The 22,852-nt window shown below is 42.8% G+C and overlaps 1 protein-coding gene across 1 annotated transcript in view; it reads left to right on the forward strand.

Moving 5' to 3' along the window:
- Positions 1-22,852, forward strand: part of TEX11 (testis expressed 11) — a 422,533-nt gene that overhangs the window by 48,722 nt on the left and 350,959 nt on the right. The window contains exons 5-6 of the mRNA XM_059678680.1: positions 2,496-2,576; positions 2,667-2,786. Of these exons, the coding sequence (XP_059534663.1) occupies positions 2,496-2,576; positions 2,667-2,786 (201 nt within the window). The remainder of the gene's footprint in view (positions 1-2,495; positions 2,577-2,666; positions 2,787-22,852) is intronic.

Genomic DNA, 22,852 nt, shown 5'->3' on the forward strand with positions numbered 1-22,852 from the left:
CCATCTTTGTCGGGTTAATTTGCATACTAACGTCTCATCGGCTGGTGGGTGTGGCTTGAGCATAGTGGAGGGATGGTTAATTTGCATGTTTCTCTTTTATTATACAAGGATTCCCTCAATTGTTTGGTCATTGTTGCTCATATTTGATTTGAGATTCCTTGATAGTTTTCTGTAAATACACTATTTACCATAACCTGAATCAGTGACTGATGGAGAAGTAGGACTGGATTCTTTAATTGACCTGTGTTGTCAGTCACCTGGAATTCTATTATTTCCAGCCTAATTGATTGTACTCACGTTTCCTTCCAGGGTGAGAAAGGAGGAGATACCTCTTGGAGGGAAGCCAACTGTCTGATACTCCTGCTATTCACACCTAGAATGTTTATGCATTTTTCATTTTTGTGCATTTTGGGGATGGTGGTTTGACCTCATCCCATTTGCTGTCTATTTTTAAGAGGTTCCTCATTAATTTAGGTCAACTAAAAATGCCCCTTATTTCCAGGACTCTTTTTTAAAAATATGTATATTTTTATTGATTTCAGCGTGGATGGGAGAAGAAGAGAGAGATAGAAACATCAATGGTGAGAGAGAATCACTGATCAGCTGCCTCCTACCTGCCCCTTACTGGGGATTGAGCCCACAACCCAGGCATGTGCCCTTGACTGGAATTGAACCCAGGACCCTTCAGTTTGCAGGCCAGTGCTCTATCCACTGAGCAAAACCAGCTAGGGACAGGACTCTTATTGAATAAGAGAAATATGTATATCTTTTCTCTTATTTATAGAGAATATATATAAATTCCTAGAAATAATATATATGTAAAATATGATATACTTAATATAATGTATGTAATATCACATATATCATGTCCAGGGATTTATAGTCTATAAAGTTTATACTAAAATTATAGCATATATGCTAGATATAAATTTATAGTATCCAAAATTTATAGTATAATATGTATATATGTATATATGCATACACACACACAGACACACACTGCATTTCTAGGGACTTATAACACAAAGGGTAGCTGTAGTGTGTGCTCAGTTATTCATCTTTATTCAGTTCTTCTTTGCTTCTATAGCATTTGTGCATATTTCATATCAAGTATTTATTTAGATGTCTGTCAGTTACAATACTGTGAGCTTCTTCAAGGTGCCTGGAATATAAAGGATACTTAATAGACATTTGTTGGATTAATAAAAAAATTTATTAGAGATATGATTTAAAAACTAGAACCCAGGTATTGTTCACTTATAGTTTAATGTTTATCATATGACTTTATATATGTGAGCATTTTGTCTTATCTAAATAATCCCAATGTTTTCTTCTTTTTTTTTTTTTAAATATATTTTATTGATATTTTACAGAGAGGAAGGGAGAGAGATAGAGAGTTAGAAACATCGATGAGAGAGAAACATCGATCAGCCGCCTCCTGCACATCTCCTACTGGGGATGTGCCCGCAACCCAGGTACATGCCCCTGACCGGAATCGAACCTGGGACCCTTCAGTCCGCAAGCCGACGCTCTATCCACTGAGCCAAACCGGTTTCGGCCCAATGTTTTCTTTTTAATATTTCCTTAGAAGATGTCTTTTCAAGTATTTTAATTTTTTTTAATCCTCACCCAAGGACATGCATAGAGAGAGGAAGGGAGAGAGAAGGAGAGAGAGGGAGAGAGAAGGAAAGAGAGGCATCGATGTGAGAAAGAAACATCAGTTGACTTCTGCACACTCCCTGATTGGGGATCAAACCTGCAAACCAGGTATATGCCCTGGCTTGAAATTGAACTGGCAACCCCTCAGTGCATAGGATTACACTCAGCCAACTGAGCCACTCCTGCTGGGCAAGTCTATTACTTAATTTATTTTATAAATATGTTTTTTTAAAATATATTTTTATTGATTTCAGAGAGGAAGGGAGAGGGAGAGAAACATCAATGATGAGAGAGAATCATTGATCGTCTGCCTTCTGCACACCCCACACTGGGGATTGAGCCCACAAGCTGGGCATGTACCCTGACAGGGAATCAAACCATGACCTCCTGGTTCATGGGTCAAGGCTCAACCATTGGCCGTGTTATTAATTAAAAAATATTTTTATTGATTTCATAGAGGAAAGGAGAGAGAGAGAGATAGAAACATCAATGATGAGAGAAACATCAATCATTGATCAGCTGCCGCTTGCCTGCCCCACACTGGGGATTGAGCCCGAAACCCAGGCATATGTCCTACTGGGAATCAAACTGTGGTTCATAGGTCGATGCTCAATCACTGAGTCATGCTGCCCGGGCTATTTTTATTATTGCTTTTCTAAAACCATTCCTCTTAAATTATGGAGTTCAAAGCAGGACACAGAACTCTAATAAATGCTGATTGTTACCTTTTTGTTTTCTGTGGATTACACTACTGAATATGGACATTTTCTTCAGTACCCTCCTCAACCAGTTTGGAGGAGGTGTGATTAAAAAATATATTTTCTAATCTCTTCCAGATGACTATGAAAGCAGGAAAAGGGTGGGTGGATGTTGGAAATGCTGTGATCGCTGATGAATTTTTTCAAGCTGCCGTGGCTGTAAGTTACCACTGATTTTTTTAGCTGTGGCAATTATTAGTAACAGTTGTTATTCTCATTATTACATAGTATTGTTGTTTTATTTTCCAGGGGTTGGAGCAATTATATGCCAAATTAATGCAGAGCAGCTTCACTGAGACCCAAGTGACTATGCAGAAGTTGGCTGTGGAGAGGAATCTTTTCAAAGTGCTTTCTTACCAAGCAGAGTCAGTAGGTATCATAGTCACCAGGACCTCACAGTGAGGCATTTGGTATATGTAAATGCAAAAGTGATGATCTATTATAATAAAGTCAGGTATCATTAGCCTTTCATCTATATACTAGAGGCCTGTGGTACATGAAGTTCGTGCATGGGGCAGGGTGGTGTCCCCTGAGCCCAGCCTGCATCCGGGATCGGGCCTAAACTGGCAGTCGGACATCCCTCTCACAATCCTGGACTGCTGGCTCCTAATCGCTCACCTGGCTGCTTGCCTGGTCGCCCCTAACTGCCACCCCCCACCAGCCTGATCACCCTTCACTGCCTCTGCATGCTGGCCTGGTCGCCCCTAACTGACCCCACTGCCGGCCAGGTCGCCCCCAGCTGCCCCCTCCCTGCCATCCTGGTCGCTCCTAACTGCCCCTCCTGCCGGCCTGGTCACCCCTTACTGACCCCCTGCCGGCCTGATTGCCCTAACTGCCCCCCCTTGCCGGCCTGGTTGGCCCCAACTGCATAGCCCCAGCCAGCCTGCTCACCCCACGCAGCCTGCTGTTCAGTCATTTTGTCGTCCCTCACTAAACCCCCTGCTGGCCTGGTCGCCCCATGCAGCCTGCTTGTTCAGTCATTTGGTCGTCCCTCACTAACCCCCCTGCCGGCCTGGTCATAGGCAGCCATCTTGTGAGGGTGTGAGGGGGTAATTTGCATATTACCTCTTTATTACATAGGATATAAAAGCCTAAGAGACCATTATCACCAAACGACTGGTTGACCAGTCGCTATGACACGCACTGACAACCAAGGGGCAGATGCTCAATGCAGGAGCTGCCACATGGTGGTCAGTGTGCTACCACGGCCAACCTCCTGTGGCCCCTCCCCCTACACCCTGACCAAACTCCTGGGGCCCCTTCCCCCAGCCAGCCAGCCCCCAATAGGCCTCAATGGTCCTCCAGACTGAGGGATCCCACCTATGCTCAAATTCGTGCACGGGGCCTCTAGTAAGATTATATTTGACCTTTTTAGAAGTCCAATGCGCTATCCATTGCACGACGGAGCCTATATTTGACCTGTTTTATCTCTGTTTTGTATCTGAAGGTAACATTACTGATGGTGATTGGTATATATGTGGGGTTGGATGAAGTTGAAAAGACTGATATATAACTAAACATCATTTTACCACTGCATGTAATATCTCTGTTATTTATGGCAGTAGCCTCTACTTGAAACACCCATCTTTGTGACTCTCTTACATTCACAGTCTGGTCTGCCTAAAATATGTGCTTGATAAGACTCTTCTCATTTGCAATTGTTCTGGGTTGTTTGCTGATGTTTTCTAAAAGCCTGCTGCTATCAGTGTTCCAAGTTGTACTTTACCTCTGTTTTTCTTCTGGATTTCCTCCTTTTGTCACCATACAGTTAGGTGTACATTTTAAGTTGACAAAATGTTAGCCGTGATGAGTTTGTGCTCTATAATTATGTAATTCTAGAAATGAAAGAGATCTTAAACATCATCTAGAGCAGTGGTTGGCAAACTGCAGTTCGTGAGCCACATGCAGCTCTTTGGCCCCTTGAGTGTGGCTCTTCCACAAGATACCACGTGCGTGCGCGCATGTACAGTGCAATTGAAACTTCATGGCCCATGTGCAGAAGTTGGTATTTTCTGGAAGAGCCATACTCAAGTGGCCAAAGAGCCGCATGTGGCTTGTGAGCTGCAGTTTGCCGACCACTGATCTAGTGTAATCCTTTTATTTTTATTAACATTTATTTTTTTTAATTTTTTATTGATTAAGTTATTACATATGTGTCCTTCTCCCCACATTAAACCACATCCCTCCGACTCATGCCATCACCCCCCTGTTGTCCATGTCCATTGGTTAGGCCTATATGCTTGCATATAAGTCCTTTGTTTGATCTCTTCCCCTTACCCCCACCCTCCCCTACCTTCCCTCTAAGGTTTGATGGTCTGATCGATGCTTCTCTGTCTCTGGATCTGTTTCTGTTCATCAGTTTATGTTGTTGATTATATTCCATAAATGAGTGAGATCATATGATATTTATCTTTCTCTGACTGGCTTATTTCACTTAGCATAATGCTCTCCAGTTCCATCCATGCTGTTGCAAATGGTAAAACTCATTCTTTCTTACCACAGTGTAGTATTCCATTGTGTACATGTACCACAGTTTTTTAATCCACTCATCTAATGATGGGCACTTAGGCTGTTTCCAAATCTTAGCTATGGTGAACTGTGCTGCTATGAACATAGGGGTGCATATATCCTTTCTAATTGGTGTTTCTAGTTTCTTGGGCTATATTCCTTGAAGTGGGATCACTGGGTCAAATGGGAGTTCCATTTTTAGTTTTTTGAGGAAACTCCATACTGTTCTCCACAGTGGCTGCACCAGTCTGTATTCCCACCAGCAGGGAACGAGGGTTCCTTTTTCTCCACATCCTCTCCAGCACTTGTCATTTGTTGATTTGTTGATGATAGCCATTCTGACAGGTGTGAGATGGTACCCCATTGTCGTTTTGATTTGCATCTCTCTGATGATTAGTGACTTTGAACATGTTTTCATATGTCATTTGGCCTTTCTTCTGTCTTCTTTCAAAAAGTATCTATTTAGGTCCATTGCCCATTTTTTGATTGGGTAGTTTATTTTCCTTTTGTTAAGTTGTATGAGTTCCCTGTAAATGTTGGAGATTAAACTCTTATCGGTGATAACATTGGCAAATATCTTCTCCCATGCAGTGGACTTTCTTGTTGTTTTGTTGATGGTTTCCTTTGCTGTGCAAAAGCTTTTTATTTTGATGTAGTCCCATTTGTTTATTTTCTCTTTAGTTTCCATTGCCCTAGGAGCAGTATCAGTGAAGAAATTGCTTTGGCATATGTCAGATTTTGCTGCCATTGGATTTCTCCAGTATGTTTAAGGTTTCCTGTCTTATGTTTAAGTCCTTTATCCATTTTGAGTTTATTTTTATTTATGGTGTAAGTTGGTGGTCTAGTTGCATTTTTTTGCACGTATCTGTCCAATTTCCCCAACACCACCTTTAATAAATGTATTGACTCCATTGTATGTCCATGCCTCCTTTGTCAAATATTAATTGAGCATAGTGGTTTGGGTCGAATTCTGGGATCTCTGTTCTATTCCATTGATCTATATGTCTGTTCTTGTGCCAGTACCAGGCTGTTTTGCCAACAGTGGCTTTGTAATACAGCTTGATATATGGTATTGAGATCCCACCTACTTTGTTCTTCTTTCTCAGGATTGCTGGAGCTATTCGGGGTCGATTTTTATTCCAGATGAATTTTTGGAAAGTTTGATCTAGGTCTGTGAAATATGCCATTGGTATTTTATTTTATTTTTATTTAGTTTTTTTTAATATATTTTTTTTATTGCTTAAAGTATTACAAAGGGTATTACATATGTATCCATTTTATCCCCCCGCCCTAGACAGTCCCCTAGCCTCCCCTATTCCCCAGTGTCTTATGTCCATTGGTTATGCTTATATGCATGCATACAAGTCCTTTAGTTGATCTCTTACCCCCCTACCTCCTGCCCCCCAACCCTCCCCTGCCTTCCCGCTGCAGTTTGACAATCTGTTTGAGGCAGCTCTGCCTCTGTATCTATTATTGTTCAAAAGTTTATAATGGTCTCTATTGTCCATGAATGAGTGAGATCATGTGGTATTTTTCCTTTATTGACTGGCTTATTTCACTTAGCATAATGCTCTCCAGTTCCATCCATGACGTTGCAAATGGTAAGAGTTCCTTCCTTTTTAGAGCAGCATAGTATTCCATCGTGTAGATGTACCACAGTTTTCTAATCCATTCATCTACTGATGGGCACTTAGGCTGTTTCCAGATCTTAGCTATGGTGAATTGTGCTGCTATGAACATAGGGGTGCATATATCCTTTCTGATTGGTGTTTCTGGTTTCTTGGGATATATTCCTAGAAGTGGGATCACAGGGTCAAATGGGAGTTCCATTTTCAGTTTTTAAGGAAACTCCATACTGTCTTCCATAGCGGCTGCACCAGTCTGCATTCCCACCAGCAGTGCACAAGTGTTCCTTTTTCTCCACATCCTCTCCAGCACTTGTCGTTTGTTGATTTGTTGATGATAGCCAGTCTGACCTGTGTGAGATGGTACCTCATTGCTGTTTTGATTTGCATCTCTCGGATGATTAGTGACTTTGAGCATGTTTTCATATGTCTGTTGGCTTTCTGAATGTCCTCTTTTGAAAGGTGTCTATTTAGGTCCTTTGCCCATGTTTTGATTGGATTGTTTATCTTCCTTTTGTTAAGTTGTATGAGTTCCCTATAAATTTTGGAGATTAGGCCCTTATCAGATATGTCATTGGCAAATATGTTTTCCCACACAGTGGGTTTTCTCATTGTTTTGTTGATGGTTTCTCTTGTTGTGCAGAAGCTTTTTATTTTGATGTAGTCCCATTTGTTCATTTTTTCTTTAGTTTCAAGTGCCCTAGGAGCTGTATCAGTGAAGAAATTGCTTCGGCATATGTCTGAGATTTTGTTGCCTTTGGATTCTTCTAGAATTTTTATGGTTTCCTGTCGTACATTTAAGTCCTTTATCCATTTTGAGTTTATTTTTGTGTATGGTGTAAGTTGGTGGTCTAGTTTCATTTTCTTGCATATATCTGTCCAATTTTCCCAACACCATTTATTGAAGAGACTATCTTGGCTCCATTGTATGTTCTTGCCTCCTTTGTCAAATATTAATTGAGCATATTGGTTCGGGCCGATTTCTGGGCTCTCTATTCTATTCCATTGATCTATATGCCTATTCTTGTGCCAGTACCAGGCACTTTTGAGAACAGTGGCTTTGTAATACAACTTGATATCTGGTATTGAGATCCCACCTACTTTGTTCTTTTTCAGGATTGCTGCAGCTATTCGGGGTCTTTTTTTATTCCAGATGAATTTTTGGAAAGTTCGTTCTAGATCTCTGAAGTATGCCGTTGGTATTTTAATGGGAAGTGCTTCGAATTTATAGATTGCTTTGGGTAGTATGGACATTTTAATGATGTTGATTCTACCAATCCATGAACACGGTATGTTCTTCCATCTGTTTATGTCTTCCTCTATGTCTTTTTTCAACGTCCTGTAGTTTTCTGAGTAGAGGTCTTTTACCTCTTTAGTTAAGTTTATTCCTAGGTAACTTAATTTTTTCGGTGCAATAGTAAACGGGATTGTTTTTATAATCTCTCTTTCTGAAAGTTCACTATTGGTGTATAGAAATGCCTCAGATTTCTTGGGGTTAATTTTGTATCCTGCTACATTGCCAAATTCATGTATTAAGTCTAGTAGCTTTTTGATGGAGTCTCTAGGGTTTTGTATGTATAATATCATGTCATCTGCAAATAAGGACAGTTTTACTTCCTCTTTTCCAATTTGGATGCCTTTTATTTCTTCTTCTTGCCGAATTGCAATGGCTAACACTTCCAGTACTATGTTGAACAGGAGTGGTGAGAGGGGGCATCCCTGTCTTGTTCCTGTTCTTAGGGGAAATGGTGTTAGTTTTTGTCCATTGAGTATGATGTTGGCTGTGGTTCTGTCATATATGGCTTTTATTATGTTGAGGTATGATCCTTCTACTCCCACCTTGCTGAGAGTTTTTATCAAAAATGGGTGTTGAATTTTGTCAAATGCTTTTTCTGCATCAATTGATATGACCATGTGGTTTTTTTCTTTCAATTTGTTTATGTGATGTATCACGTTTATTGATTTGCGGATATTGTACCATCCTTGCATCCCTGGGATAAATCCTACTTGGTCATGGTGTATGATCTTTCTGATGTACTGCTGGATCCGATTTGCTAAGATTTTGTTGAGGATTTTGGCATCTATGTTCATGAGGGATATTGGCCTGTAATTCTCTTTCATTGTGTTGTCTTTACCTGGTTTTGGTATTAGGGTGATGCTGGCTTCATAGAATGAGCTTGGAAGTGTTCCTTCCTCTTGAATTTTTTGTAGTAGTCTGAGGAGGATAGGTTTTAGTTCTTCCTGGAATGTTTGGTAAAACTCCCCTGTGAAGCCGTCTGGTCCTGGGCTTTTGTTTGCTGGAAGCTTTTTGATGACTGCTTCAATTTCTTCCATAGTTATTGGCCTGTTGAAATTTTTAGATTCTTCCTGATTGAGTTTTGGAATGTTGTATTTTTCTAGGAATTTGTCCATTTCCTCCAGGTTGTCTAGTTTGTTGGAGTAGAGCTGTCCATAGTATTTTTTAACAATCATTTGTATTTCTGTGGGGTCTGTTGTTATTTCGCCTCTATCGTTTCTGATTTTATTTATTTGGGTCCTCTCTCTCTGCTTCTTGGTGAGTCTGGCTAGAGGTTTGTCAATCTTGTTTATCCTTTCAAAGAACCAGCTCTTGGTTTCATTGATTTTCTGTATTGTTTTTTTGGTCTCTATGTCATTTATTTCTGCTCTAATCTTTATTATCTCCTTCCTTCTGCTCACTCTGGGGTTTTCTTGTTGCTCTCTTTCTAATTCTTTGAGTTGTAGAGTTAGATGATTTACTACCATTTTTTCTTGTTTTTTGAGATAGGCCTGTAGAGCTATAAACTTCCCGCTCAGGACTGCTTTCATTGTGTCCCATAGGTTTTGGATTGTTGTGTTTTCATTGTCATTAGTTTCCAGGATGTTTTTAATTTCTTCTTTGATCTCATTGGTAACCCAATCAATATTTAATAGCATGCTATTCAGCTTCCAGGTGTTTGAGTATTTTGGGTTGTTTTTTATTGTAGTTTATTTCTAATATCATGCCATTGTGGTCTGCGAAGACGCTTTTTATGATTTCAATCTTCTTGAATTTGGGGATACTTTGCTTGTGACCCAATATATGGTCTATTTTTGAATATGTCTTATGAGCATTTGAGTAGAATGTGTATTCCCTGGCTTTGGGGTGAAGTGTTCTGAAGATGTCTATTAAGTCCATCTGATCTAGTGAGTCATTTAGGATTGCTGTATCTTTGCTGATTGTTTGTTTAGAGGGCCTATCCAGTGCTGTCAGTGGTGTATTAAAGTCTCCTACTATGATTGTATTGTTGTCGATCTCTCCTTTGATATCTTCCAGGAGTTTTTTTATGAATTTGGGTGCTCCTACATTGGGTGCATATATGTTTACCAGGGTTATATCTTCTTGTTGTATTGATCCCTTTAGTATTATGAAGTGGCCTTCCTTATCTCTTGTTATGGCCTTCACTTTGAGGTCTATTTTGTCTGATATAAGTATTGCTACCCCAGCTTTCTTTTCCTTTCCATTTGCCTGAAAGATATTTTTCCAGCCTTTCACTTTCAGTCTGTGTGAGTCCCTTCTAATGAGGTGGGTTTCTTGTAGACAGCAGATGTATGGGTCATATTTTTTTATCCATTCAGCCACTCGATGTCTTTTGTTTGGAGCATTTGGTCCATTTACGTTTAAAGTTATTATTGAAAGGTACTTGTTTGTAGCCATTTCTTTTTTTGTGTGGCTGTTTTCTTTCTGAGCTTTTTATTTCTTCTTTTTATACCAGTCCCTTTAGCATTCCTTGCATTGCTGGCTTGGTGGTGACAAACTCCCTTAGCCTTTTTTTGTCTGTGAAGCTTCTTATTTCCCCTTCAAGTTTGAATGATAGCCTTGCTGGATAGAGTATTCTTGGATTCAGTCCTTTCCTTTGCATCACTTTGTAAATTTCAGTCCATTCTTTTCTGGCCTGATGTGTTTCTGTTGAGAAATCATTTGACAGTCTAATGGGAGATCCCTTGTATGTAACTTTCCGTCTCTCTCTTGCAGCCTGTAAGATTCTCTCTTTGTCCTGAACATTTGCCATGGTGATTATGATGTGTCTTGGTGTGGGTCTTTTCGGGTTCACCTTGTTTGGGACTCTCTGGGCTTGTGTGACTTTTTTCTTCCCCACCTCAGGAAAGTTCTGATATTATTTCTTCGAGTAGGTTTTCTAATCTTTGTTCATCCTTCTGTTGTTTTGGTACTCCTATTATTCGTATGTTGTTTCGTTTCATTTTGTCCCAAAGCTCCCTTAGGCTCTCCTCCTGTCTTTTAATTTTTTTCTCCAATTGCAGTACATTTTGGGTGTGTTTTGCTTCCTTGTCTTCTAATTCACTAATTCGGTCCTCCGCTTCTCCTAGTCTACTGTTGATACTTTCAATGGAGTTTTTCATTGCAGCTATATCACTCTTCATTTCTTCTTGGGTCTTACTTAAGTTGTTGATTTTTTCATCTGTTTCTTCTAGCTTCTTCCATATGTTATCGATTTTTTCATCTGTTTCTTCTAGCTTCTTCCATATGTTATCCATTTTTTCATCTGTTTCTTCTTGCTTCTTGCAGAGGTTGTCAATTTTTTCCTCCATCCGGTTTATGCACTCTAGGACCCTTATTCTGAATTCTTTATCTGTCATGTTGCATGCCTCTGTATTACTTAGCTGCTTTTCTGGAGAGTCCTCCTTCTCTTTCCTTTGGGGGTTTCTTTGTCTACCCATGTTTGATCTCACTGACATATCTAGACGTTGAGTCATTCAGTGGTTGCTCCCTTGGTGGCAGTGACTCCTTGGTCTGTGGTTGCTCTTCGGGCGGTTGCGGTAGCAGCTGCTCTTCAGTTGGCAGCAGCTCCTCTGGTGGGTGCTGTTCACAGCTGTGGTGGCTCTTCTGGCTGGTGGGGCGAGGTTTCACGTACAGCTGCTGTTCCTCAGCAGAGGGTGTGGTGCTCAGGAGGATGCTGTTGCTTGGATCTGCTGCGTTGATTTAAAGGCACAAAATACAACACAACAAGGCACCACGTACCAGGCACTATACACAAATATATTCACGATATTAATAACCCCAAATAAAGGTGACCACCTGAATTAAGAGAATTAGGGGATAAGGAAGAAGGAAGATAAAAAGATAAAAGAGAAAAAAGAAAAGAAAAGTAGGGACCAAAAAAAGGAGTGCAAAAATGAAATTGGGAAAAAGGAGGGGGGAAAATAAAAGCGAGAAAAGAAAAGAAAAAAAAAAAGAGCGAAAAGAGAGAATGAAGTGGAAGAGGGGAAGAGACTTTTTATATGAGGAGAATACTCCTATAGAACAGCCATTAATCCCAACAAATTCCAGCAACAGCTCCCTGGATATGAATGCAAACTAGAAACAACCAATAATATAGCGATGAAAATAGAATGGAGAACACTAATCCCAAAATAAAATATAGAGAAAATAAAATGGCACTTGAAAAAATGGTAAAATGGTAGCAGTAATAATACTGGTTAAAAATAAGAAGGTAGAAATTAAAAGGGTAAAATCAGGTGATGGAAAAAGAAGAAAAGAAAAGAAAAAAAAAAGAACAGGAAAAAAAAAGAAAAAAAATTGGTTTCTTAGTTAAAAAGTGAAAAAAGAAAAAAAAATTGCAGTAGTGAAGGTCCTTCGTTTCTTCTATTCTTCAGTGTGGCCTGCCTTAGACCTTCCAGCTATTCAGGAGAGTGTTGAGTTTCCCTGCAATATACTGTTCCTCTGTGTTGTAAACCACAGTTCTTATTTTAAAGCATGCCGCATTTATTTCCCAGACTGCCTTATTTTGTGTTTAGCAAAGAGCCAGTTTGTGGGTCAGCCGCTGGGTGGCAGTGTTCTGGGGTTGGCCTCTGAGGCTATAGGGCCTCTCTGTCCAGTGGAAGTTCACTGCCCAGAGCTGACTGCGTAATAGTTAGTTACCGGCGCTATGTTGTTGCTGGGATGGGATTGAAAATCTCTCTATAGGCCAGACCCTGTTAACTCCCAGGGACTGATCATGTTATCTTAATCCTTGATCTCGTTCAGGGTGGAATCTGGGTGTGGCTGTGCTCCTTGCCTGGGGGCTGGGGGGAGGAGTCTCACTCTCTGGAGGGAATGGCTGCCCCAGTCCTGGGCTCAGAGGTGTCTCAGCACTCAATTCACTGCCACCACTCCCAGCTCCCCCTCTCTCCCCAGTCTCTCCCCAGATTCCACTCCTCCGCACACTCTCCCTCTCTTCAGCACAGGTGAGTGTCTGTATCTGAAATGTCCCATGAACAGGATTCAGTGAAAACAAACAAACAAACGCCGGCCGCGGAAACGGGGAAGGCTTGGTTTCTGTAAGCTTCTTCTCTTACCGGGACTGCATGGTCAGGTCAGCTCTTCAGGCTGCCCCCTTTAGGCTCAGTCCTCCGTGATCACAGAACCCAGATCTCAATTCCCCCGGCGGCGCCAGGAATCCCGCAGTTCTCCTATTCCCCCCGTCAGGGGCTGTGCCTGTCCCAAGGGACGCGGCTGTCTGCCACGCGGTCTGTCTCCGACTCTCTGGGCTCAGAGGCAGAGGTCTGGCAAACTTTCCTGCCCAAATCCCTGTTTTTTTTTACCTTTCCAGGGGAGTTCTGCTCTTCCCGGCTGCAAACCCTCTCACCAGCTGAGCAATTTGGCCAATTCGGTGTGAGTGTTACTAGTTTCAGCTGCTCACTCCATTTCCTCCGGGACACGACCTGGGACGCGTCTGCCTATATCGCCGCCATCTTCCGTCTCTCCCCTCCCATTGGTATTTTAATGGGAAGTGCGTTGAATCTATATATTGCTTTGGGTAGTATGGACATCTTGATGATGTTGATTCTACCAATCCATGAACACAGTATGGTCTTCCTCTATCTCCTTTTTCAGTATCCTGTAGTTTTCCGCATATAGGTTTTTTACCTCCTTAGTCAAGTTTATTCCTAGTTATCTTAATTTTTTTGGTGCGATGATAAATGGGATTGCTTTTTTGGTCTCTCTTTCTGTTAGTTCATTATTGGTGTATAGAAATACCATAGATTTCTTGGCCTTAATTTTGTATCCAGCTACATTGCCCAATTCATTTGTTAAGTGTAATAATTTTTTGATGGAGTCTTTAGGGTTTTCTATGTAGAGTATCATGTCATCTGCAAATAAGGACAGTTTTACTTCTTCTTTTCCAGTTTGGATGCCTTTTATTTCTTCTTCTTGTCTGATTGCAATGGCTAGTACTTCCGGTACTATGTCGAACAGGAGTGGTGAGAGTGGGCATCCCTGTCTTGTTCCTGTTCTTAAGTTAAATGGTTTTAGTTTTTGCCCATTGAGTACATGTTTGTCATATAAGGCTTTTATTATGTTCAGGTATGATCCCTCTATTCCCACCTTGCTGAGAGTTTTTATCAAAAATGGGTGTTGAATTTTGTCAAATGCTTTTTCTGCATCAATTGATATGACCATGTGGTTTTTTTCTTTCAATTTGTTTATGTGATGTATCACATTTATTAATTTGTAGATATTGTACCATCTTGCATCCCCGGGATAAATGCTACTTTGTCATGGTATATAATCTTTCTGATGTACTGCTGGATCCGATTTGCTAGAATTTTGTTGAGGATTTTGGCATCTATGTTCATGAGGGATATTGGCCTGTAATTCTCTTTCATTATGTTGTCTTTATCTGGTTTTGGTATTAGGGTGATGCTGGCTTCATAGAATGTGCTTGGAAGTGTTCCTTCCTCTTGAATTTTTTTGGAATAGCCTGAGGATGATAGGTTTTAGTTCTTCCTTGAATGTTTGGTAAAACTCCCCTGTGAAGCTGTCTGACCCTGGGCTTTTGTTTGCTGGAAGCTTTTTGATGGCTGCTTCAATTTCTTCCATAGTTATTGGGCTATTGAGACTTTTAGAATCTTTCTGATTGAGTTTTGGAATGTTGTATTTTTCTAGGAATATGTCCATTTCCTCTAGGTTGTCTAGTTTGTTAGAATAGAGTTGTTCATAGTATGTTTTAACAATCCTTTGTATTTCTGGGGGTCTCTTGTTATTTCGCCTCTTTCATTTCTGATTTCGTGTATTTGGGTCCTCTCTCTCTGCTTCTTGGTGAGCCTGGCTAGAGGTTCATCAGTCTTGTTTATCCTTTCACAGAAACAGTTCTTGGTTTCATTGAACTTCTGTATTGTTTTTGTGGTCTCTATGTCATTCATTTCTGCTCTGATCTTTATTATCTCCTTCCTTCTGCTCACTCTGGGCATTTCTTATTGCTCTCTTTCTAATTTTTTGAGTTGTAGAGTTAGATGATTTACTACCATTTTTTCTTGTTTTTTGAGGTAGGCCTGTAGAGCTATAAACTTCCCTCTCAGGACTTCTTTCATTGTGTCCCATAGATTTTGGATTGTTGTGTTTTTATTGTCATTAGTTTCCAGGATGTTTTAAATTTCTTCTTTGATCTCTTTGGTAACCAAATCATTGTTTAATAGAATGCTTTTCAGCTTCCAAGTTTTTGAATTTTTTTGGATTGTTTTTATTGTAGTTTATTTACAATATTATGCCATTGTGGTCTGAGAAAAATGCTTGATATGATTTTTATCTTCTTGAATTTGAGAAGAATTTGCTTGTGACCCAATATGTTGTCTATTTTTGAAACTGTCCCATGTGCAATTGAGAAGAATGTATATTCTGTGGCTTTGGGGTGAAATATTCTGAAGATGTCAATTAAGTCCATTTGATCTAGTGAGTCATTTAGGATTGCTGTGTCTTTGCTGATTTTTTGACTAGAGGATTTATCCTGTGATGTCACTGGTGTATTAACGTCCTCTACTATGACTGTATAGTTGTTGATCCCTCCCTTGATATCTTCCAGGAGTTTTTTTTTTTATGTACTTGGGTGCTCCTGCATTGGGTGCATATATATTTATCATGGTTATACCCTCTTGTTGTATTGAACCCTTTAGTATTATGAAGTGGCCTTCCTTATCTCTTGTTATGGCCTTCACTTTGAGGTCTATTTTGTCAGATATAAGTATTGCTACCCCAGGTTTTTTTTTTCATTTTCATTTGCCTGAAAGTTATTTTTCCATCCCTTCATTTTCAGTCTGTGTGAATCCCTAATTCTGAGGTGGGTCTCTTGTAGACAGCATACATATGGGTCGTGTCTTTTTATCCATTCAGCCACTCGATGTCTTTTGATTGAAGCAATTAGTCTGTTTACGTTTAAAGTTATTATTGAAAGGTACTTGTTTGTAGCCATTTTTATTTTTTGTACCTGTTTTCTTTTTTAGCTTTTTCTTTTTTCTTTTTACACCAGTCCCTTTAGCATTTCTTGCATTGCTGGCTTGGTAGTGATAAACTCCCTTAGCCTTTTTTTGTCTGCGAAGCTCCTGATTTTCCTTTCAATTTTGTATGATAGTCTTGCTGGATAGAGCATTCTTGGATTCAGTCCCTTGCTTTGCATCACTTTGTCAATTTCCTTCCATTCTTTTCTGGCCTGATGTGTTTCTGTTGAGAAATCATTTGATAGTCTAATGGGAGATCCCTTGTATGCAACTTTCTGTCTCTCTCTTGCAGCCTTTAAGATTCTCTCTTTGTCCCAAACATTTGCCATGGTAAGTATGATGTGTTTTGGTGTGGGTCTTTTTGGGTTCATCTTGTTTGGGACTCTCTGTGCTTGTGTGACATTTTTCTTCCCCACCTCAGGTAAGTTTTCTGACATTATTTCTTCAAATTGGTTTTCTAATCCTTGTCCTCTTCCTGTTGTTCTCGCACCCTATTATTTGTATGTTGCTTCGTTTCATGTTGTCCCATAGTTCCCTTAGGCTCTCTTGTCTTTTAATTTTTTTCTCCAATTGCAGTTCAGTTTGGGTGTGTTTTGCTTCCCTGTCTTCTAATTCACTAATTCGGTCCTCCGATTCTTCTAGTCTACTGTTGAAACTCTCCATGGTGTTTTTTATTGCAGCTATATCACTCTTCATTTCCTCTTGATTCTTACATAAGTTTTTTATTTTTTCATCCATTTCTTCTTGATTCTTACATAAGTTGTTGATTTTTTTCCTCCATTAGGTTTATGAAGTGTATGACGCTTATTCTCAATTCTTATTTTGACATATGGCATGCCTTTGTTTCACTTAGCTGCTTTTCTGGTGATTCCTCCTTTTCTTTCCTTTGGGGGTTTCTTTGTCTACCCATTATATGTCTCAATGACTGATCTAGATGTCGAGTTTGTCCAGTGGCTGCTCCTTGGGTGGCAGTGGCTTCTCTGGTGGGTGCTGTTCACAGCAGTGGTGTCACCTCTGGCTGGTGGGGGAGGCTGCTTGCACAGTTGCTGTTCCTTGGACAGGGGTGGGCTGATCACAAGGCTGCTGCTCCTCAGATGGGGGTGGGCTAAGTGTGGCTGCTATACCTTGGACAGGGGCAGGCTTTTCACATGGCTTCTGCTCCTCAGACAGGGGTGGACTGCTCATGTGGATGCTGCTCCTTAGATCGAGGCTAGCTGCACATTGCTGCTGTTCCTCAGATGGGGTGGGCTGCTCGTGAGGCTGCTGCTTCTTGGACAGGGGCAGGTTGCTTACAGGGCTACTGCTACTCATATAGGTGCGGGGTGTTCGCACAGCTGCTGCTCCTCAGATGGGGGACGGGCTGCTTGCATGGCTGCTGCTTGCTGGGTGGGAGTGAGCTGCATGTACGGCTGCTGCTTCTTGGATGGGGGTGGGCTGCTCACCCAGCTGCTGCTTGTCAGACAGATGCAGGCTGCGTGTGGCTGCTGCTCCTTCGACTAGAGCAGGCTGCCCAGGGCTGCCGCTTCTCAGATGTGGGCAGTCTGCTTGTGTGGCTGCTACTCCTTGGATGGGGTGAGCTGCTCGTGTGGGTGCTGCTCCTCGGGTGGGAGTGAACTGCACTTGTGGCTGCTGCTCCTCGTACGGGGGCAGTCTGCTCGCATAGCTGCTGCTCCTTGGATGGGGGATGGGCTGCTTGCGTGGCTGCTGCTCCATCGGGCGGGAGCGAGCTGCATGTGTGGCTTCTGCTTCTTGGATGAGCGCAGGCTGCTCACCCAGCTGCTGCTCGTCGGACAGGTACAGGCTGCATGTGTCTGCTGCTCCTCGGACCAGTGCGGACTGCATAGGGCTCTCACTACTCGGATGGGGGAGGTCTGCTGCTGTAGCTGCTGCTCCTTGGACTGGGGTGGGCTGCTCGGGTGGCTACTGCTCCTCGAATGGGGGCGGGCTGCTTGTGACACTGCTGTTCCTTGTCTGGGTGTGAGCTGCTCACACAGCTGCTGCTCCTTGGATAGGGGAAGGCTGCTCATGCAGCTGCTGCTCCTCAGAGGGGCGCAGGTTGCTCGCACAGCTGCTGCTCCTCGGACAGGGGTGGGCTGCGTGGGGCTGCTGCTCCTCAATCGTGGGCAGGCTGCTTGTGAGGCTGCTGCTCCTCAGACAGGGTAGGCTGCTCGCATGGTTGCTGCTCCTCAGACTGGGGGGCCGGCCACTCACACAGCTGCTGCTCCTTGGACAGGGGCAGGCCACGTGTGGCTTCTGCTCTTAGTCCTGGGGTAGGCTGCTTTCAGGGCTGCTGCTCCTTGGGCAGGAGTGGGTTGCTCATGTGTCTGCTGCTCGTGTGGTTGCAGCGCCCTGGCCTAAGGCATTGGGCCGGTCAGAGAGAAGCACGCTTCAGAACTCACAGGAGCCTGTACCCAGGGTGGCTGGAGACTTGTTGACCGTGGGACCACAGCTGAGGTAGCAGGTCCCTGGCAGGGGTAGCTGTGGAGTCCCAGGTGTTATCTGAGGCCACCCTGGGTGGAGGTGAGGCTGGGCTCCCATTACAGCATCTCTCTTCTTCAAAAGGCTAGGCCAGTGGTCGGCAAACTGCAGCTCGTGAGCTACATGTGGCTCTTTGGCCCCTTGAGTGTGGCTCTTCCACAAAATACCGACTTCTGCGCATGGGCCACGAAGTTTCAATCGCACTGTATGTGTGTGCCTGCATGTGGTATTTTGTGGAAGAGCCACACTCACGGGGCCAAAGAGCCGCATGTCGCTCGTGAGCCGCAGTTTGCCGACCACTGGGCTAGGCCTCTGAGGATGAGCCGACCTCCCGGTACTGTTTAGTATGGTAGCAGAGGCTGCCTAGTTAGGCGAGCCCAGTTAGCCTGCCCCCGAAGGTCCTGCGGGATCTAACTGTGCCTCACTCACACACACACACACACACACATCCCACATGACCACACATTACTCTTTTGCTCCCTCACTCACTCGCACTCTCTCCCTCACTGCCGCCTTTTCCTGCCTCTGTAGTTGGGTCTGGGGTGTTATTGACCTGCTCGTGGATGGAGTTTCCTCTCCAGGTGTCTGGTTATGAGGCTCGCTCACTAGCACCTGGCCAGACAGGATAAAATTCACCTTGACAAGACACAGCACAAAGGGAACAAAGCACGAATGTACTCACAACAACAATAACCCCACTATAAGTGACCACCTGAGAAAAGAGAATTAGAGGAGAGAAAAGAGAGCATAAATGATATCAAAGAGAGAGAAAAAGATAAGAAAGAAAAGAGAAAGGAAGAAAAAGGAGACTATATATATGTATATATATGAAACACCACAGAACCAATAGATAAACAATAAACAACAACAAAAATATACAAACATCAAACCCCCAGCTAAGAGGATGGGGGCAGAATCTGTAGAGGCTGAGCTTATATACAGAAAATAAGGTTAAGAATTGGTTGAATATGGGGAGGATCTCAGTTCTGTATAGAGAAAGCAGAAAGGGAATGGGTGGATAAGAGGAAAGAGAACGAGAAGAAAATAATAATAACAATAAATTTACAAAAAATTGATTTAAAAAATGTATAAAAATAGCAAATAAAAATAAAATAAAATAGAGTGATGGAAAAATAATGCAAAAAGAAATAGAAAATAAAGGAACAAACAAAAACAGGAAAACGAAGAAAAAAGATAACAAAATAATAATCCTATCTAATAAAAGAGAAACATGATAATTAGCATACGACTGGTACCCTTCCCATTGGCTAATCAGGGAGATATGCAAATTAACTGCCAGCCAAGATGGCGGCCAGAAGCCAGGCAGCTTGAAACTAACATGAGGCTTGCTGCTTCAATGATGGAGGGAACCAATGTTCCCCGCCTGCCTTGTCGGCCTCTGAGCCTGCAGTTTGAAACATTGTAACAAATATAGAAGCTAAACAAAACCCCAGAAACCTGCTTTCAGCGAGCAGGGATCTCAGAGCTGGAGTTATACATTGTTTCTATTATAGAACGCAAACAAACCAGATACCTGCTTTCAGCAGCAGAGGCCTAAGAGCTGGAGCCTCAGAGCTAAAGCTGGCCCAGAATAAAAAGAAAAAAAGGAGCGGTTGGGAGCTTCAGTCACCCACCAGTCTGAAAACAGCCCTCAGACCCTCACCTAGACTGGCCAGGCACCCAAGTGGGGACCCCCACCCTGAAGGGTGTGTGACCAGCTGCAAACAGCCATCATCCCCTCATCCAGGCTGGCCAGGCACCCCAGTGGGGACCCCCACCCTGAAGGGTGTGTGACCAGCTGCAAACAGCCATCATCCCCTCATCCAGGCTGGCCAGGCACCCCAGTGGGGACCCCCACCCTGATCCAGGACACCCTTCAGGGCAAACCAGCCAGCCCCACCCATGCACCATGCCTCTATCCTATATAGTAAAAGGGTAATATGCCTCCCAGCACCGGGATCAGCGTGACAGGGGGCAGCGCCCAAACCCCCTGATCACCCTGCGGCTCTGTGTGTGACAGGGGGTGGGGCCACAACCTCCCTATCCACCCTGCTCTGTTCGTAACAGGGAAAAGTGCCCCAACCCCCTGATCAGCACTGCTCTGTGCCTGATAGGGGGGAGCTCCCCAACCCTCTGATTGGCCCTGCTCTGTGCGTGACGGGGTGGCGCCGCAATCTCCCCATCGACCCTGCCTTGAGTGTGACAGGGGGCGGTGCCCCAACCCTCCAATCAGCCCTACCCTGAGCGTGACTGAGGGTGGCATCGCAACCTCCCAATCCGCCCTGCTCTGTGCATGACAGGGGGTGGCGCCCCAACTCCCCAATCGGCCCTGCTCTGAGCCCGACCAGGGGCTGCACCTAGGGATTGGGCCTGCCCTCTGCCACCCGGGAGCAGGCCTAAGCCAGCAGGGCATTATCTCCCGAGGGGTCCCAGACTGTGAGAGGGCACAGGCCGGGCTGAGGGACCCCCCCCCTTCCTCCCCGAGTGCACACATTTTTGTGCACCGGGTCTCTAGTAAAGAATAAAAATAAAAGTGAAAAAGTGAAGTGTTGTTCCTTTTCCCACACTCCAGCCATGGGTAAGTGGCTGTATCTGAAAGTTCCTATGCACTAGGCTCAATGAAGAAAGGCACAGGCCACAGATGGGGGAGAGGCTGTGCCTCTCCGTTCTCCTCTCCTGTGGGCACTACTCTTCAACCTTCCCTGACTGTGGATTCAGATCTAGATTCCCCTGCGGTCCAGCCATTCTGTGGACCTTCTTTCTTCAGTCAGACACTGTGCCTGTCCAAGGGATGTGGCTCGGTGCCAGTGCTGTGAAGATTCCCTCTCATCCTCAGGGCTCAGAGGTCTGGCAGATTCTCCTCCCAAGAGCCTTGATTTTACCTTTCTCCAGGGATCCTCTGCCCTTCCCGACTGCAAACCATCTCCCAGCTGAGTCTCCTTCACCAATTCTGGCTGGATGTTACTTGTTTCAGCTGCTGACCCTATCTGCTCTGGGACAAGGCTTGGGACACATCCGTCTATACCGCCACCATTTTGTCTCCCAGCCTATTAACATTTATTGAGATACAATTCATATACTAGAAAATTCACACATTTGAAATGTACAGTTCTGTGGATTTAGTATATTCACAAAATTATGCAATTAATTCTCAGTCAATTATCCATTGAGAAACATGATACAAGATTATGAACACGCATAAGCATTGCAGTACAGAACTGGATTTTTCAGGTCCTGAAAAAACAATGAGATGTCTTTCAGCGTAAAGAATGATAGAGGATGGTGGTAGAAAAAAGTGAGAAGTGGGCCTGCTGGCAACAAGACTGTGCAAGTTAACTGAGGGTTCAATCAAAAACCACAACCTGCAAACTTAACAACACCCTGGTCCTTTAGACAGATAAACCACAAAAATTAATTTAGGATGCATACCATAGATTTTCCAAGTTTGAGCTCTTAAAACCAGCTCTTTCACACCCATGTGTTCTAAATGAAACCACTGGCACCTGGTCTTATAGTAACTTGCCTAGTGTCAACATTACAGCTCCCTTCCATTGAAGCCTTCAGGGTTCCCATAGCTCCTCCACAGAGCATTCTCTCTTGCTTCACTGAGTTCAATCATCCAATTACTTTTCAATACAAGTATGTTTCTGACGGTCTTTGGCTTTACTATGATCACCCACTACATTTGAAAGCTTAATTCACACGCAACTGGGATAACATTGATATATAGAATCAGTATTTCATAGTTATGTTTTTATTGAAAAAAAGCCACACTGGTAAAATGTGACTTTCACTTTGTGTTCAGATGTCACACAATGATGTGTTCTGAAGTAACAAAGATGTCTTTCAGATTACTACCAAGCTTTCAGAAGGATAACAATTCATTTCCTCTTTCCCCTAGGGTTAACCATTTCCACTGGCATAGCACTTACAGATAATTATGTTATTGCTGAGAAATCCTGCCTCAGAGAAAATGTCACAGGTAGTTATTTTACTAGCTGTTGCAGTTTAAGCTTTAAGAAATTACCAATATCCAACCTGCACATGTGGGGAAAAATAAAAATATCTATTTCCCCCAAACTTATCAATTTTTAAATATGATTATTTTCTGAGTTCATGAAACTTCACAGTAACAAATGGTAACACGTTTCTTTTTATTTTTTTTGACATCTTTATGGGCTCAGAACCCTCTGGTCCCTACTGCAATGCACACTCTCCAACGCCACCTCCACCTCCAATTATGGCATCATCTGACATCAGTAACAATAAGGCTTGTGATTGGAGGAAGCCTATTTGACAAAGTATGGGCAGCTATGCACCCAAGGCTCCCTCCTTGGCTGATTTCCATGTATCAGATGCCCCTCGATTTTCAGTCCAACGGTTTTAGAAAAAAAAATAGCATCTTATACGTAGAAAAATACGGTAATTTGAAAAGCTTCATGTGATTCAAGGCTAGAATATACCCATTACTTTTTTCTGTAACTAGCACTCTTAGTTAATCACACCTCTGTGTCAGGATGTCATCATGTGTCAGATGCCTTATACAGAATCAAGAAGTAAGTTGTAAAATTTGGT

Source organism: Myotis daubentonii, chromosome X (assembly GCF_963259705.1).
Source record: "Myotis daubentonii chromosome X, mMyoDau2.1, whole genome shotgun sequence".
Taxonomy (NCBI): Eukaryota; Metazoa; Chordata; class Mammalia; order Chiroptera; family Vespertilionidae; genus Myotis; species Myotis daubentonii.